Genomic DNA, 13,848 nt, shown 5'->3' with positions numbered 1-13,848 from the left:
ACAAGAATTAGCAGTAAGGCACCCTGTAAGAAGGGGAGGACAGCGATTCTCTACAGCAGAAGTTGCTAGCACCGCAACTTCACTCGTGACCCTGCCAGAAATCTACTGCATTCCAGCAAGGAAGATGATGGGGTTTCGTTTTTCGGTTTTTCAGATTAGCTGCCAAAAACCTACTAGAGGACTACCCCGCCCTCTTCTGAGGCACCCTGTTACCGGCCACACCGTCGGCAACCCCAACGGGATGTGACCCAGTGGATCACCAGCCCCACCAGCAGCGTGCCGCTCGCTCGCACGTCTCGTATCGTATCGCTTTCCTCACGACAATATGCCAGGAAACTCCAACGAGCCCCAGGCACCAGCCAGCAGCCGAAACGAAAAAAAAAAAACCTCAAAACCCCCTTAACCGGCTTACGGCGGGTAAGCAGCTATGCAGGGACGGGGAGAGCGAGCCAGCGGCTGGCAGGGGCGGGGGAGCCCGTCCCGGCGCGGAGCGGGGCAGCGGGCCCCCGCCTCGCCCCACGGCCGCGATCGGCCTCTACCGCTCCCTCCCCGTCCCGCGGGCACCTCGCACGGCCCGGTCGTCCCCGCCGCCTCACCTTCCGCCAGCAGCTCCTCGGGGGTCACCTGGTAGCGTCCGACGGCAAACACCTTGCCCAAGGCGACGCCGCTCCCGCCGCCGCCCCCGCCGCCGGAGCCGCCGCACGCCGTCCCGCCGCCGCCGCTCCCCTCGGACTTGGGCATCCGAGAAAACTTCTTCATGGCGAGCGGGGCCCCGCCGGGCCCGCGGGACGGGCGCCGGGCGCAGGCAGCTGCCCGGCCCCGCGCGGCGCAAGGCGGCCGAGGAAGAAGTCCGCCGGGCGGGCGGCGGCCGTTGCCCAAGGGCTGCCGGAGCGGGGAGGGGGCTGTCCCGGTTCACATGCCGGCCGCGGCCCCCGCCCCGCTTCTCCTCACCCGCTCGCCCGCCCGCCGCTGCCGGCTCCCCGCGCCCGCAGCGACGCCCGCTCCGGGAGGAGAAGGAGGAGGAGGAGGAGGACGAGGAGGAGGAGGAGGAGGAGGAGGAGGAGGAGGAAGGGGGCGGGCACAGCCCGGCCACAGCCCCGCGGCGACCGGGACGGGGGAGGCGGGCAGGGAGGGGAGGGAGGGGAAGCAGCGCGCTGCCGGCAGAAGCCGCCTCGCCAGTGTGCGGCGCCGCGGCGCATGCGCGGCCCCAGCCCCACACACAGGCGCGCGCTACACACCCCCCCCCCGTCGCCCGGCCGGAAGTGAGGTTGTCAGCCTTGGGCGAGCACGTGGAGCGGGAGAGGGGGGAGCGAGGCGCACCGCGCAGCCCGCCCCCCACCCGCGCGCCCTCCCTCCCGCCCCTGCGCGCGTGGCGACCGTTAGGGGCTCCAACGGCCGCGCCGGCCTCGCGCCCCCCTGAGGTGCCGCGGGGCGCGGGGCGACGGGGCCGGCCGAGGGAAGCGGGCGTGGAGCAGACGGGGCCCCTCAGCCTGGGCCCCGGCCGCCGTCGCGGCGCTGATCGCGGTTCAGTCGCCCAGCCGGGTGCGGGACGTAGCCTCGGGAAGGCGGCCCGCGGAGAGGCGCAGCCGGGCACGGCGCGGGGATGGCGGGGTGAAGCACCGCGGCGGTCGAAACGGCTCTGCACACCCTGCTCAGGCCAGCGGTTGCCTGTAGACCCTCTGGGGTCTGTAGAGTGCTTCCCGTAGGGGAAATAACTGTAAAAAGCGTTGACGAAAAGTGTAGATTCCCAGTGGTGGGTCTCCGCACGTGCACTAAGCAGAGGTTAGGAGTTAACTGACTGAAAAGAAGTGGTAAAAAGATGGATCTGGACAGGAAAACGTCAGCTGTAAATTTCCCACTGTGAAATGTACCGTCCGTGGACATCTTCCCTATAGACATCGACAAAGCAACCCTGGGAATCTTCCAACACAAGCTTCGTTTCACCTGTGAAATTTTCAGGAAAAAAAGAATTGCATTTGAAAAACGCTTTCTGAACCACAAGAAGCCCTGTGTCCCACAGTCCCTCCGTTAAGTTTGTCAGCTTGATTGGAAAGGCATAGCGCCGCAGCAGCCAGGGAGCCACTGACTGTAAGGTACGTTGTCATCACCATGCTGCTAGATGGCAAGCGTGGCTATTTAAGGCAATATTTGTCACAGTTCCCTAGAAACAACACTTGGGAAACACCCTACACTTCCAAATCGTTTATCTCAGATTTCCGATTGAAATTCACATTCAGACTGAAACCGAATTTCAAACTGCCCGAAATGCCAATGACATCCAGTTTTTCTACTTAAAGTGATTCTAGTCATCCAAAAATGGTGAGAGATTAGAGTCATTGAAAAAGTAACGTAATTCCAAGCCTGTTCTCCTTGGATAGTCGCGGTGTGCCAATACAAATGAGGTAGTCGTGCATTTTTTTTTCCCCTTACCAAACGAAATCATACAATAAAAACAAAATTGATATGTGATCTCCTGTCGATCTCTCATATGAATGAACAAAGCTGCATTTTTGGCATCTCTAGTGGGAATTGAACAGCACAGCCTTTCACACCAAACATCTGGGTTTTGGATGGATATCAGTTGCAGCCATCGGTTCAGTAATACCTCTGGAGAAGCCAGAAGCTTAAATCTTTGGGATAACATTTCAATAATCAAATTAGTTTTGACTTAATCATATTGCCGTACTCTTAGTCGGCAACAAAATGACTATTTCTCTATTGAAGTGACAACTTGTCATACATTGAAAGCAGTGATACAGCTATTTGCATTAGGAGTCCCCTTTCTGTAGTCATTGCCATCCTTTCAGTAACAAGAGATCAATTTCTCAGCAGCATATAGAGACTCTAATTCACAGTTTTCCTTAGAAGAGAAAGGTATTTTGACTGCAGATGAAAGGAACAGAATACTGTGAGAGGAATGGCATGATCAGCAGCATTTCGTTAATGAGGGCATTCTTACAGTGATATATGCCTGCGCTCCTTAGATACATGCTTTTAATTATGTCTTTGAGAAAAAAAAGCAGCTAGGTTAAAAGCACATAAGTTTTGTGCCAGTGAGTAATACAATTTTGCTCATCCTCAGTAAAAATAATGTATTTTCTAAAAGTCACTGCGAGAGCGTAGGATTGGCTTTTAGGTTAGCTGGTTAGTTTTTATTTGGTTTGGGGATCCCTATCCCCACCCGTGTATTTTTGTTCTTTTTAAAGTAGGAGATTGAATTATTGCTTGAGTTATGTATAGGCCGGACAAAATGAGGTCTCTTGTTATACTGGGATTAACGTCACTAATCTCTGTCTTGACATACGAGAGAATGCAGAGGTCAACTACTAGGCATTGCTGGCAAATAACTGTATCGGTATTGCACACCAAGTTGTGGTTGTGAACACGTAGATGTCTGCAGAACTGGGTAGTCTCTCACGAATAATCTCAAAGAGCCATGCTGCAGCTACCTTACGATGTTCCACAGCCCACGTAGTCGCAAATTTGGCACCCAAATGGTTGGTTTTTGTAAGACGCCAGCATGTTGTGAGGAGGTTTCGTGCTAATGATTCCCTTTTATTAAGTATAGGTCAATGAAGTTGAATAATAGAGACGATTTTGACAGATCACTTAAATATGGGCCTGATCCTCCAAGCACGTAAATGAGTGATCATTTTGAATATGTGAATAGGCCCACTGACTTTGATTTAATTCCTCACCTGAGCAGAACGACATTTTGACATTTCTAGAAGATATATTAATTTCCAGAGAGGAAGAGTTGTGAGACTTCTTTCACTCAGAGTATGAAACCCAAAGTAAACTGCTCTACCTTACTAAAGTGAAACCTCTGATTTGGTTCAGGCAGAGCAGGGATGCTTTGGTTTTCTGCATCTGGAATGTGTGCAGTAAAACCAACCTATTTAATGCAATGCATGCTTGACAGTGTGACGAACAGATCAGAAAGGTCTTTGCGCTACTTAAAAAAAAAGAAAGAGAAAACAAATTTTAAAACCTTGAAAGTACCCACAAGCAGAGTTAGTTTCCGGTTGACAGGAAACAGTAGATGGCCTGAAGAAAAATCCAGTGACAACAGAAAATCAGAAGTATTAATCCTAAAGAGAGGAGAGATCAGCTACAAAGATGGGGAAGGTGGGAAGTCTTAATGCAGAGGCTGCACTGAAGCCGGGATATCAGTTATCATTATTGGGGGGGGGGGGGTGCGCTATATAATGTTTTTTTCTTAAACCTTCATCTCGATGAATCATGAAATCATGGGAGATATTCAGCTTTCATTATCAAAAAAAAAGAGCACTAAAGGTCAGCTTTTGCTTTTTATGACTGTGGAGTCAACAGTGAACTTCCACTGCATGAAAACAGGAGAGGAAACAAAAAAGTCCTAGTCACATGCTGTGTATGTCTCCATCACAATATTGGTACGTCTTGCTTCTTTTATTGCCTGGGCTCTAAAATGCTGATACGTTCTTCCTTTTTTAATAACTGTGTAATGGCAGATCTATGATGGCATATAAACTATTCCACTTATTGTCTTTATTCTGCACATAATACACATCTTGAAACTTCTCTCACAGTTAGTTTCACAAAAGCAAACCTCCGCAGTTTTTTAATACAACAGTAACTGTATTCTCAGTGTCAGGATAGCAAGAGTCATAGCTCGTGTCAGATAATGTATCTGTGACTTTATTTAAGAGTGCTTGAAGTCTGGGTCCCCCTCCTGACTCTTGGCTGCTAGACAGCCTTAAGCATGCTGCTTCACCTCAGTATCCAAAAAAGTTTCCTGTCTATGAAATCAGGCTAAGGCAGCTTTAAATATGCTGCTTCACCTCCATGTATGAAGAATTTTCCCATCTATAAAATTAGTGTAAGAGGTTATTTACTCCATTGTAAAATACTTTGAAGATTTATGGAGGAAAGCTCTAGGTGAGAACACTACCTGAAAATGAAACATCAGATATTTCACATGTGCTTGGAGTTTGAAACGTGATGATTTAATCCTCTTTAAACTGCTGAATAGGTCAAATGCCTTTACCTTGATTACTGTTTCTTAAGCATTTCTCTCCTTACATCTCTCCCTGCTCATAACTCTTTCCTCTGTACAATACATAATTTGGTTTTAAATCAATCCCGTGAGAATAAAACAGCTTCCTGCAAAAATGTTAAATATCCCTTACAGAAAGTAGTTATTAAGGCAAAATAGAAGCGGAAAACTTTCTTTGTGTGAGTGTTGTTTTGGAAATGTCTCTTGCTGCTTCTGGACAAACTCTTTTCATTCTAGTTACCCAAGCTGAGTGTTAGAAATGAAAGAAAAAAAATTCTGTTTTTCTATAAAAATGTTCTTTACGTAGTAAAACTTTTTTTTTTTTTAAGTGTCACTTCATTATTCTTCACCTCCATTTAAAACACACGGATCTGTGTCTTTGTAATACAGACTCTCGAGTGTTCAGCAGTTACCGCAATAACATTTTTTTGTCCTTATTCGGGTATGTGAGGGTTATTTTCTATTTTGTAATAATTCAGTCAGTGTGAACAAAGCACTGCCAGAGAGAAGGTTTTCCCAATAAGCACTTTTAGTTCTTTTTCCCCTCTTACCGCCTCATTGTTGCATGTTTGTTTTCTTTCTGGTCCCCTGGGAGCCGTGAGAAACATCATTTTACACAGAGAAGTAGCTATACAATCTTCCTATCTTAGTAAATACTGTGTCTTAAGTTTCATGCTGCTGACCTTGATGGAGTCTGTTTTAGACACAGTTACTAAAACCAGACAAAATGTTTATGAGCTAAAAGCTAAGAAAACCCCAGGGGACCACATTTGGGTTTGCTTTTGCTTTTTTCTAGGATCAGGTCATATCCCAACTCCGCATCTCAGAAGCAGTCGTAGTAAAGAAAGGCTTTTTTTATTTGCTTAATTATGTATACAGAATAGCAGAAAGATTTTGGTATGTTGTAAAACATGTTGGCATGGAAGATATGTTGACGTGGGGAAAAAAACCAAAGACTGAAGTCACTTGGTGCAGAGGGATGGCACAAATCAGCTAGAAAGCAAGTGCGTTCTCTGACATCACCTCCGGTTTTGAAGAACTGAGCAGTGGTAGAGGCTTGGCATTGACCTTGTGAACAGAGACAAATTTTCATTCGTTTCCATTTCTGTGAGCTATTCTAATTAGGAGAGAAACAAAAGGAGCTGTGGAAAACAACTAAGTCACTGATTTCTGACATTAAAATGGAAAGAAACTGAGAAGCGAGCTGGTGAAAATATTTAAGGTACAAATAGCTGACATCAGCCTTGGTGACACCCAGCGCAACTCTCATTGACACTGAGGTCAAGAGTCTTTTATTGCAATGCGAGAGTCGGTCATTTGTACTACAGCTGATGTTGGGACCAAACAAAATATAAATTGCTTGTTGATATGACAACCCTCGGCCGGTTCAAAACAGCAACGGAAAGTGGGGAAAACATAAAGGCAGATGTGTTTGGAAGAGTCCTGGGTAGGAATCCTCAAGGAAGGAATAGGAGAGAGGTTATAACGGGCTCAGAATTGTTTGCATCTTGACCTGGTAAATTGCTTCACATTAATAATAATCTGTTTCCTTTCTGGAGAAGAATAGTCTCCTATGTTTGTCCTGATGACCAGGACTCTTGCTTCGTTTGACAGAGTAACATATTCCTGCTCACTTTGTAAGAGTGTTCTTAGATCCATATTTGACCTCCTGAAGTTGAACTCTCCCTGCCTTCTATTGTCCAGGTTTCTGGTTATTCCCAGCTCACCAGCAGTCTAGTTGATTTAATTCTGTCTTATAAACAAAACCTGATTTCAGCCTTGCTTTAGCAACTCACTTTTGCAGTCCTAAGGATATCTAAGAAGTTCCTCTTACAGGAATGAAGTGTGCTCAGTGCAGCCTTGTGAAGGAAGGCTACCATCCTAACTTATTTAATGAGTGAAGTCTTAGAAAGTGACTTTCTTCCTTGAAAAAGTTATACAGGTGACTAAAACACATGGCCTTTCTTAGCAATTCTTAAACTGTGATACACAGTTTATAAAGGGCCTGCTGATAGTCCACAGAGATCTGGCTGGTGGCACAACGTTCCCCTTCCTGAAAGCTAAACTTCGTTACGAAAAAACTAAAATGCCCGAATTCCAACACTGATACTACTCTCATGCTTCTACAACTGCTGTTGAGATAAAAAGAAGGACAAAAGGTGAAGGTCAAGCACAAATGGCAAGTCTGAATGATATCTTAATTTCAGCAGCATACAAATTAGAATACAGCATGCTTCATTTAAGTACCTTTGAGATGTAAATACATTATTTTATAGTGCAAAAAAAATTCCAAGCGTCACGGAAAACCTCCAGAGGCTTTGGTATGCCCCAAAATTACTTGTAGCAGTAAAAAGTCATGGAAAAGCTACAGCCATGGAGGTTCAAGAAATAATTTTATTTCAAATCTTTTTCTTTTTACTCTATTTGCAGAGATAGGTTTTACTGTTATCATTGTTCTATAAAATGACCAAGGGATGTTTTTTCCCCTGTGTATTTTTTGAGTCTTAGAGAACTGCAAAAATATCCCTGGTCATCAGTCCTTATGCTAAAAATACTTACTTCTTTATATAGTCTTATAAACTTGAAGGGAGGGGGGAAAAATCCTTGGAACTGAGAGCCTGGGAAGAAAGAATGTGTTTTGGGTCACAACTGAACAGTCTTTATGCCGATGCACATTGAAACATTGAAATGGTATAACTACAATGACTACAGATGTCATTGCTGGCTGACTCGTACCTTTAAAAGCCCACTTATAAATACAGTTATGTTGCTTATAAATTGTTTAATTTCGCAAACAGGTTATTTCCACTCACAAGCTGTTAGCTGAAAGTGCATTTCAAATACTATGGAGGTATGAACTCTAGTTTTAGTTGTTTGGTTAGAAAAATCATTAAGACTTTTGCGAGTTGTTTAGCCAATAGCATTTGCATCCAGGCTAAGGGAAGGGAAGAATTTTATCTGCTTAGCGTATTTGAAGTTACATGCCACAGATACAGAAGTAGTGGGAAAGACGGAGAAGAGAGAATTGCTGCAAGTTTATGCCAGATCTACATAGGTATAGAAATACTGTCATAATTGTTCATAATTTTGCAATAGCCTTTCCTGGAATAGGCTGTCCATTGTTCCACTATGCAAAAAGACGGAGACAGAGCATTAGGATATGCATAGGATATTGCATATCCTAATGACTGTCATTTCATGCTCTGCAGCCCAAGTGCATATTAAATAGGATAGAGAAATCTTTGGCACAGGATGGGAATAACTTTCAGTTCTGGAAAGCGGAGAAGATTATTAGGGGAAGAACTATGTTGGATCTGGTTTTGAATAATATGTTGAAAGCAGTTGTAAATCTAGAAGAGTGGAGTGTATTGAAGGAAAGTGATCACAAAACAATTAAGTTCACCATCTAAAGAAAGGAGTAGTAACGGCAAAGCACAGGTTAGGGACTTCAGAAAACTTCATTAGTATCACAATACTTATGGATGGGACCTTGGGATAGTAAGTCAAGGAATAAAGGAGTGCAGGAAGGAATAAAGGAATAAAGAAGTGCTGATGACTTCTGAAAGGTGCATGACAGACTTAGCAGCAAAATCTTCTGATGCAGTGGAAAGATGGGCAGCTTAGTAAGGAACCAATATACAAATCTGAGATGGAAACATTTTAAAGGATTACATAAATATATGGAAGGACTCATGACAAGGGCTACCATTGGCCGTTTGACTCTGAACTGGGGCACTGCAGTAGTCTTTGCTGGAATGGATTTTATTTGAGATGACTGGATACCCTGGATGGCAGAAGAATGTACACTTCCAAACTGTTTTGATGACTCAGTACCTGAGAGGAGCTGAAAGTAATTTGGAGGGGAGAATCCAGAATCAGAGGGACCTTTAGAAACGGAGAAATGGTCTGAAAATAACCCGATAAGATTCAACAAATACAAATGCAATAGCTAAGGGCAAGAGCAAAAAAAATTATTGAGTACAAAATTAGAAGTATCTGACAAAGCAGCAGGTCTGTCAAAGAGGGTCTGAGGGCTGCAGCGGCTCACAGTCTGAACAGAAATCTGCAATAGAGAAACAAAGGCAAAATTCAGTCCAGCACATACTGAAATAAATGACATCTGTAGGACATGAAGGTAATTAATCTGCTGAGGCTTCCTCTGAAGTACCACATCCCCTTTTGGGTGTCCCACATTAAGACAAGTTATTTTACATCCATTACTTCAGACAAATGCAGCAAATACAAGAAGTTTAGAAAAGAAGTCCTCTGAAGAAAGGTTAAACAAGTCATATTCCTCTGAAGAAGAGAAGAGGAGAAGAGTGAGTTAACTTTCTGAGATGGAAAGGTTGTTAATTACAAGAAGTTGATCGCTGTTTCTCAGTATTTACTACTAGGAAGACAACAACAATTTGACTTAATTTACAGGAGAGAAAATTTAAACTAGACAGTGGGAAAGCCTTTGCTACAATGAGGGTAAGGAAGCAATAGAGGAAAACTCATTAAACGCAGTACCCCTATCAAAAAGGTTGTGGAAGCTTTAAACTTTTCAACATTTCATTAGTGTGGTTTTTTTTTTAAAGGGTAAATAGACAAGTATCAGTTCAGAAAAGATTATAGTTCAGTTGTAGATACACATGATATTCCTTAGTGCATGGTGATAGATGAGTTGAGTAGGTTCTTCTCAACTCTGTATTTCTATGTACGCATTCAGGACAAGGAAACACAAACTCAATCCAATTTAATGTGAAATGTAACAAAGATGTCACAGAACTTAAGAATCAATGGTTCCAGCCTGCAATGTGCTGGCTGCTTTCATTTACTCTCGTGTTCCTCTATGCTTGGTTGGAATGGGCCTTGAAACTGCTGTAATGTTGACTTTACTGAGGAAATTATTAAAATTCTTATTGAAAAGTCAGTAAAGTAGTATAGGTGAGCTTTCGAAACACATGAAAACTAGCTTTAACAGTAGAAGGAAAAACAACTCGTGTGGCAGAAATACCCACATAGGCCCATAAATAAAGATTTGTGACAGGATATGTTTGGAAGGAGGGACTGTGAGCTAAACCCAGCAAAAGCATAAAATGTTTTTCAAGTTCACTTTCTAAGCTGGCTAGGAGGTTGACATATGATTGAAACAATCTGACAAGCTTTCAGGACATACATTCTTTTCAGAGCATGCATTAGCTTTCCAATGCCAATAAAATTGTGTAATCTGTTAAAAAAATCCTTTCTGCAGTTTTTCCCTTGTTTTTTCTCGGCTCACAACTGCAATAATAATTTCTCTGCAGGATCTTGGCCCATCACTTCCTTCCAGCCTTTTATTAGTCTCTAGGAAATGCCTACACCTAGTCATTATTGTTTAATTGGAGTGTCACCAGATAATAGTAACGCTTTTAATCTTTACAAAGGTTGATGAATTAAGACTTGCAGCGTCCTTGAGAGGAGATGAGTAAAAGCAACGCGACAAGCCGTGAACAAAACCTGGGCACTGCCCATGTAAACACGGTTATTGCTGACAAGAGCAGAAAGAAACAAAAAGGCATGAGCACTTTAGAGCGCAACCACCAGAGCCTGGCTCTCCAGCAGCAAATGATTCATCATTCATGAGCGATTCCTACTCACCTCTAGACCTTCAAACAGACCAGGCACAGGTTTTCAGCATTTAAATTCGACATATTTTTTTTGTCCCCCAAATCTTACATGCAGAATTGTCAAAAGCTGCTTAGCATTATGACCGTTTCTGTGATATCGCTATTCCTGACCTCCTGCCTCATGAAGATGCTGCATCATCTCTAGTTCATTTTGTCCACAGTTAAAAGGCTGTGAACTTCTGACCATTCATGAAAACATGGGATCCAGACAAGAAGACGCCAACTAGCCCAGGATGTTAGTCACAATTATCATCTGTAATTTTATGCTCCAGCTAGGACATAAAGGGAATGCTGTGTCCTCCACACTGAGTTTAGTAATCCAAATGGCAAAAGTAGCTTCCCTTGGGCTACAAGTCTTCTTCTCATCAAAACGAATGGGGAGCTGGTGCATGGGAAAATGGAGCTGATTCAGTGTCGACTGTGCTCCTACACACATGCACCATCAGAGAAGCATCGGCACGGAGACGCGATCAGGAGAGAAAGGATCAAGGCTCGCCACAGCTGCTTATCCTGTGGAAGAAAGGGGAAACTCTTGACTTCTGCTTGGTCTTTCATTTTGATTTTAGGGACAGCCCAACTATGTGCTGTGCCAAGTCCCAGTTTGACAGAAACATCCAGCAATGATAAAAACACGTTACACATCATTAGCTGATATTTCAAACATTTGCCACTGCCTATAGTGATTGAATTCTGGGGACTCACACTCACTCCAGTGTTAGCAGCACTGGTTAAGATGTGAGCTTAATTAAATCACTGCAGTGTGCTCACTGCTCAAGCAGTTTCTAAACAGATTTAATTAAATCAATCAAGGCAAAGTCTTTATTCAAACTCTTGCTCAAGTACTTCCTCTGTGATCAAAGAGATCATTTCCCCCTTTTCCCTGTGAGCAGTGGGTATACCCGGAGTGTAGCATGGCATTCATGTTTATTTGTTGCTATCCTGCCCTATATCAAACTCAAATGTCTAGAAAATAGGTCAGCAAAGTGCCACATCCAAATCTAAGGCAACTATGTCCATAGCTAATATCTGTTAGCATTGCTGTAAGAAACCCCAGGAGAAGACTATGTGAGGAAAGTTAGTAACGATTGGACTGGGCAATGTTGATAAGGCTATGATCCTGGTATTGGTATATAAAACAACGAATAATATAAGAATTTTTACTTAGCACGCTGTGTATTTGTATTCCAAAAATAAGGTAGCTAATTAAACCCAAAAGCAGACGGTTTAAACTGCTTCTGGAAAAAAATATAAACATACAACAGCAGATACACATAAATATACATAGAAATAATATTATGTATGTATATAATACCAGACTAACCTGTGGAACTCTTTGCCACTAAGGTTAGGGAGATTAAGAGCTGAGGTATATGCAAAGGAGACATCTATTTTGATAATGAGAAGAGTCACAATTACCTCAAGCAGCTTGATAAATTATTCAGTCATTAATGAGCACTATTAACTTTAGTGCTTCATTCCAGGTAATGGGAAAAGTGTCTTCGTTACTGCCATGTATATCGTTTACTTTCTCCTTTTTAGCATCTGGTGTGGTTCACTTTCAAAGTCGAGATGAATCAGTGTCAGTTGCCAAATTGTACTTCATACAACAATATATTCTGATATTGTTGTATAAATATTCTAATTTACCTGAACAGCTCATCTATCTGCAGAACACATATCTGTGTGTGCGCTAGAATTTTTAAGCAGTAATAAGATGTAAACATTTTTCCAAAAAATGGTCCATTTATTTAAAAGCAAAACCTGTTGGGGGGATTTGTCTTCTATTGAGGGAAACAGTGTTATTGTTTTCTCAGCTTTCTTATGTTAGATACAGTTTGAGAAATGAGAAAAAATGTCACAGTTGTGCTTCATTTAGTTTGGATTCATTGATTCAGTACGTGTCATTTCCAAAAGCATTTTCAAGCCCCACTGTCCTTATGAAGCCAGACACATTACTTTTCAGTTGATAACTCTGAGTTATCTGGAAATGAAAAACACGGACTGTGAGTTAGGAAAGCAGAACCTTCCTACATATCCTCCTGCTTTCCTCCGTCACCAAGAGGTGCTTACTGACAGTTGCATCTATGCTTAAATGTCTGTGGTGAAGTAACATTACAAAAGAAGGCAACAGCAGCCTCGCGCGTGACCAAATCTGGACTTATTTACAACGTGGACTGCGAGAAGGTTATGGTTACAGTGCCTGTTCATGCTGCCTGTTATGGTCGAGATCCACCAAACAGCTCGAGAAACTGCACTGGTCTCTAAGCGATCAGAAGCTGGGAAAAGTTTAGTAGTTAAAGATCGTAAGGGAGATGCTGCTAAAGCGCAAAGGGCAGTTGAGCGCATTTTCCCTCTTGTGCCTTTGACACCTTCTTTATTAAAATAGACAGCTGTCCAGAGCTAAGATATGAACAGCTTTTCAGCCTTAATTATGGTTCTCTTTGAGTCTGCTAATGTGGTTCAGCTGTAATGGTCTTTTTGCATGGAACACATGCAGTCACGTGGCTTCTAAGTGCAGGCATCAGTATAGGGAATCACTATTGCTACGATCATCTTCACTTCTTCAATTACTTGTTTGGACCAGGAGTAACACTAGACACTCAAATGTAGCATTTGGTACATTGCATTGCGAAAGTTCCCTTCTTCTAACATATATTAAGCTGGGAATATATTATTCCTTAGATAAGGTACGGAAATCTCTAGTTGGGCTTCTGTCAGCCTTAGCTGCTGATGAGAAGATGATTTCTGCTTCCATTTGTGAACACTATGCTTTCATACATAAAATGCTTTAGGACATGGAAGAATACACAGCCTAGATTGTCTTAGCATAGGCTTGCTACTGAAGGCACCTATGTCTACCAGAAAAGCACATGATGATGCGCTTTTTTTAACAGCTGTGTGGCAAAAGTCACAGCTTCATAATATGACTTCTGAGTAGTCTACAAAAATAGGATCCAGGCCCCTTTATTCCTGCAGAACCCTTTCATGAAGGCTAAATGAATAAAGTGGGATGTTTTATACATTTTGGATATTGATACAGACATTTGCAAGTTGCCTCTTTTTCCAGAGAAGCAGCAATAAATTCTTTCTTTTAGTGCTATGTAACTCTTGTATAATAGAAAATTAGGTGTGAGGAGCTAACTCGCCATTGGTGCAATGATA

General features: G+C 43.1%; 1 protein-coding gene and 1 long non-coding RNA gene across 4 annotated transcripts in view; one reads left to right on the top strand and one right to left on the bottom strand.

The window, feature by feature from the left end:
* Window positions 1-1,029, bottom strand: part of BMP2K (BMP2 inducible kinase) — a 67,802-nt gene extending 66,773 nt beyond the window's left edge. For 2 of the 3 annotated variants that reach the window (XM_072861359.1, XM_072861361.1), the window contains exon 1: window positions 597-1,028. In XM_072861359.1, the coding sequence (XP_072717460.1) occupies window positions 597-759 (163 nt within the window). In that variant the 5' untranslated portion in view covers window positions 760-1,028. Of the gene's footprint in view, window positions 1-596 lie in introns of all 3 variants that reach the window. The other variant, XM_072861360.1, reaches the window with a different exon arrangement.
* Window positions 1,030-1,139: 110 nt separating this feature from the next.
* The window catches only part of LOC140651653 (uncharacterized), a 67,394-nt gene continuing 54,685 nt past the window's right edge, over window positions 1,140-13,848 (top strand). The window contains exon 1 of the long non-coding RNA XR_012042467.1: window positions 1,140-2,093. This is a non-coding gene — a long non-coding RNA (uncharacterized lncRNA). The remainder of the gene's footprint in view (window positions 2,094-13,848) is intronic.

This window comes from Ciconia boyciana, chromosome 5 (genome assembly GCF_034638445.1).
Source record: "Ciconia boyciana chromosome 5, ASM3463844v1, whole genome shotgun sequence".
Taxonomy (NCBI): Eukaryota; Metazoa; Chordata; class Aves; order Ciconiiformes; family Ciconiidae; genus Ciconia; species Ciconia boyciana.
The sequence above is the reverse complement of the archived record's forward strand: the minus strand, read 5'-3'. Positions and strand labels throughout refer to the sequence as shown.